This window comes from Propithecus coquereli, unplaced genomic scaffold (assembly GCF_000956105.1).
Source record: "Propithecus coquereli isolate 6110/MARCELLA unplaced genomic scaffold, Pcoq_1.0 Scaffold40, whole genome shotgun sequence".
Lineage (NCBI taxonomy): Eukaryota > Metazoa > Chordata > Mammalia > Primates > Indriidae > Propithecus > Propithecus coquereli.
Window position 1 is genome coordinate 1,583,567 of NW_012149730.1, and position 3,811 is coordinate 1,587,377.

Genomic DNA, 3,811 nt, shown 5'->3' on the forward strand with positions numbered 1-3,811 from the left:
GTATGCTCACATATATACCCTAGCCTTTCAAAGTAATACCCTTATATTATTTTTATATTAAAACTACAAAAATATTTCCAACAGGAATGACCTTTTACATCAGATCTTAGAAACAAAAATAAAGATTGCTGTATCACTGCCTTTAAGATCCATCAATGGATCCATCCTTTTTCTTGTTAACCCAACCTTACATTGCTTTTGCTTTGTTTTGTGCCTTATTAATATCTGTGCTTTCGGCTACAGTACCCTATGCTTGTATGTATGAAAATATTATTCATGAAACTGAATTCCATAACAGCAGAAATTTCTTTTTAAGAAGTAATAAATTCTTGTAGAATGTTTGAGAATAAATAAATGGAGGCGTGACCAATGAATTGACCATAAACGGGAGAAGAACTATGCTAGCAAATGTGGAAAAGTTAAAAGGACATGGATTCAGTGGCAGGTCAGAAAGGGTAAGAATGAATGGCCTCCAGCTAGTTAGTCTCCTCCTGGGGACAAGGGATAGGCTATTGTGTTTCAAAACACAATTTTATGCAAGAGGAAAACGTGAAAAAGAAGATAGCAATATCTGAGTCTTCTCAAGATCTATCAAGTATAAGACCCAGTAGGGGCAAAAAACAGAAAAATACAAAAGAAACCGACAAATGTTTCACCAGGTAAAACTGATTGATTTGATAAATAAAATTTTTTAAAAGCAATTGACTTAAATAAGATGGAAAATCAGAGATTTTTTTATAAATGGAGAATAAAAACATTAGATGTAGAAGTCATTTTATAAAAAAGACACTTGCACTGAATGTTTATCACAGCATGATTTGCAATTGCAAAGATGTGGAATCAACCTAAGTGCCCATCAATTCGTGAGTGGATAAAGAAAATGTGGTGTGGGTGTATATACACATATATATGTGTGTACTATACATACTATATATATATAGTACTATATATGTGTGTATGTGTGTACTATATATATATATATATATATATATATACTATATATATAGTACTACTCAGCCATAAAGAGAAATGAAGTAATGTCTTTTGAAGCAACTTGAATGAAACTAGAGACCATTAACCTAAGTGTAGTATCTCAAGAATGGAAAAACAAACACCACATGTACTCTCTAATAATTGGGAGCTAAACAGTGGACACGCACAGGCACTAAGAGACGTAAAGGACAATGGAAACCAAGAAGAGGGGAAGACGGGAGGGGTGTAAGGGACAAAAATTTACCTGTTGGGTACAATGAACAATATTCTGGTGGTAGGCACACTAAAAGCCTTGACTTAAACATTATTCAAGGTATCCATGTAATAAAAACATTTGTACCCCCTTAATATTTTGAAATTTAAAAAGAATCTTAATGGTAAAAATCTGTCATAAAAAAGAATATTATAAAGGGGAAAAAACTAGGTAATTCTTGCTTTATCTGGCTTTTAAATGGTCTCTGTGTTTTTTTTTCTTCCTTATAGAATGCCAGAGTCTCCTGGTGAAGTTCCCGAATATCCTTTGTTTGTCACAGTTGGTGACTGGCTGGATTCTATAAAGATGGGGCAATATAAGAATAACTTCATGGCAGCAGGGTTTACAACTTTTGACGTAATTTCAAGAATGAGCATTGAGTAAGTAGTACTAGGGTTATTACTGTAATTAGATGCTCTGCTCAGGGGATTATAAATTTAAAAGCTATATCAAGAATACCTTTTCTTAAGCTAGTATGTAATTTCCAAGTCTTTCCTTACCATTTCTATCATTCTAGTGGAAGTTAGACATTACACATTTAGCTATTATTTTTTGAAGTAATATATTTATTTTAAATAGCTATTTAAAATATTTTAAGTGCTTTCTAAAATGCCTATTACTCTTGTCCACATCACAGACTTTATATCCATGTAGTTTTACCTTGGCAAATTATTTATTATTCACATATACTAATATTGGATAATCAATTCCTATTACCTTCATCAAATTAATGCAATATTATCATGTCATTTCAGTGCTCCTTTTGTACATTATAATGGTCAACCATTTTCCAGAGTCTCAAAGATTATCCTTTGCCTAGGTGCAATAAAAATGTTCAACATGTGCTTAAAAGACTAGATACTAAAATGATTAGGTTGAGCCGTGTTAAATTGCCATTGTTTGAAGACAGTAATGGCAATTTCATACTGTTCAACATAATGGCATTTTTTTAGATCACTGAAAGACAATGAGAAATCAAATGGAGTTCACATATACCTTCTATCCTACATACTCACCATTTTGCTAATACTGTTGCAAATTTATATAATTATCTTAATTATATAGCCTTTAGGCCTTTGAAATTTCTTAATATAGATACCTGAATATGAAATTTTTCTTTGTATCGTTAAATTTGAGATTAATTCAATGTATTCTATGGAGCCAGAGAGAAGAAAAAAATAACAAACTCTTGCTGTTCATTTATATCTCTGCTTAACAATTAAGCTACACAATTTTTGGCAAATGTGACATAGTGCATATTTAATATATCTAAATATTCATTTTCTTTCTTGCATTTACCAGATCTAAATATTCATATTCTCTCTCTATTTTTCTCTTTCTCTCTCTCAGTGACATTAGAAGAATTGGAGTCATACTCATTGGACACCAGAGACGAATAGTCAGCAGTATACAGACTTTACGTTTACACATGATGCACATACAGGAGAAAGGATTTCACGTATGAAAGTACTACAAGCACCTCTGTTTTGTGCCTCAGCATTTCTAAAACAAAAGATATGCTTTCTACTACCCTCTCTTATGATTCTCCAAACATCACTTCACAAACTGCAGTCTTCTGTTCAGACTATAGGCACACACCTTATGTTTATGCTTCCAGCCTGGATTTTAAAATCATGCTACATAAGTCCTCTCTGAATAACCTGCAGATAAAACCCTGGCCCCCTGCAGATTACCACTACATAATGGTAAATAACTCAGCATGGATGTGTAACTTTGTATAGCAGTATATGGGAAGTGTTCACGGACTTAACCTAGTGGAATTTATCCAGGTGTGGCTTCCTTAATGATGTATTTAGAGTGTGATGGTAAAAGAGAAAGAAATAGTTGACCTTTCTTTCATGTTTTGTGATCAAGTAGCTTCCAAATTGACATAAATGTTTGTTTTTTAGGTAATTACATTCAACTCTATGGGTTGTATTGTTACTTTATTTTTTAATAGTTTAACTGGTGGTGCCTGATATTGTAGAATTATTTGCAGAAATGACCAGTGATAACATGTAGTGAATTTTTGTCAGGCGTGACTATAGGAAGAAGGGGGTTATTAGGGAGGGACAGGGAGAGAAATATTGTGCTTTTAAATCTTCTAAGCCTGGGTTTTTCATTTTTTTAAATCAACTTTATAGCGTCCTACATATTTCATAGTAAGTGGTAGTTTAAAGGCTTTGCCCCTCTAATTTTTTACCAACTATAGTATATTTCTCTACTACCTTATGAAAAGCACCCCTGAAAAGACCAAGAGTGAATTCATTGATCTAATGGCTTTTGTAGAGGGAAGCTTGGGATAAACCCATAACTGTCGTCTTGGTTCATCTTCACAAGTTTGCACAAGTAATTATCAGAGCACTGAGAAAATTAGTCATTCTCAGTAGAATTGCTTTGAATAACATATATAAGTTTATACCCTTAGATTTAATGTCAAATGATAATTAATTTAATTTGAACAGAATTCTATGGTATCTCTACAGTGGCCCAAGAAAATAAACATATCTAGTTGACTGTCATTGGTACATTTTGCAAGGTGAATAATTCTTATATTTTGTTTGC

At 32.6% G+C, this 3,811-nt stretch overlaps 1 protein-coding gene across 1 annotated transcript in view; it reads left to right on the top strand.

Annotated features, from left to right (window-relative positions):
* Positions 1-2,952, top strand: part of EPHA6 (EPH receptor A6) — a 1,195,443-nt gene extending 1,192,491 nt beyond the window's left edge. The window contains exons 18-19 of the mRNA XM_012652800.1: positions 1,477-1,626; positions 2,597-2,952. Of these exons, the coding sequence (XP_012508254.1) occupies positions 1,477-1,626; positions 2,597-2,711 (265 nt within the window). The 3' untranslated portion in view covers positions 2,712-2,952. The remainder of the gene's footprint in view (positions 1-1,476; positions 1,627-2,596) is intronic.
* The last annotated feature ends 859 nt before the right edge of the window (positions 2,953-3,811 follow it).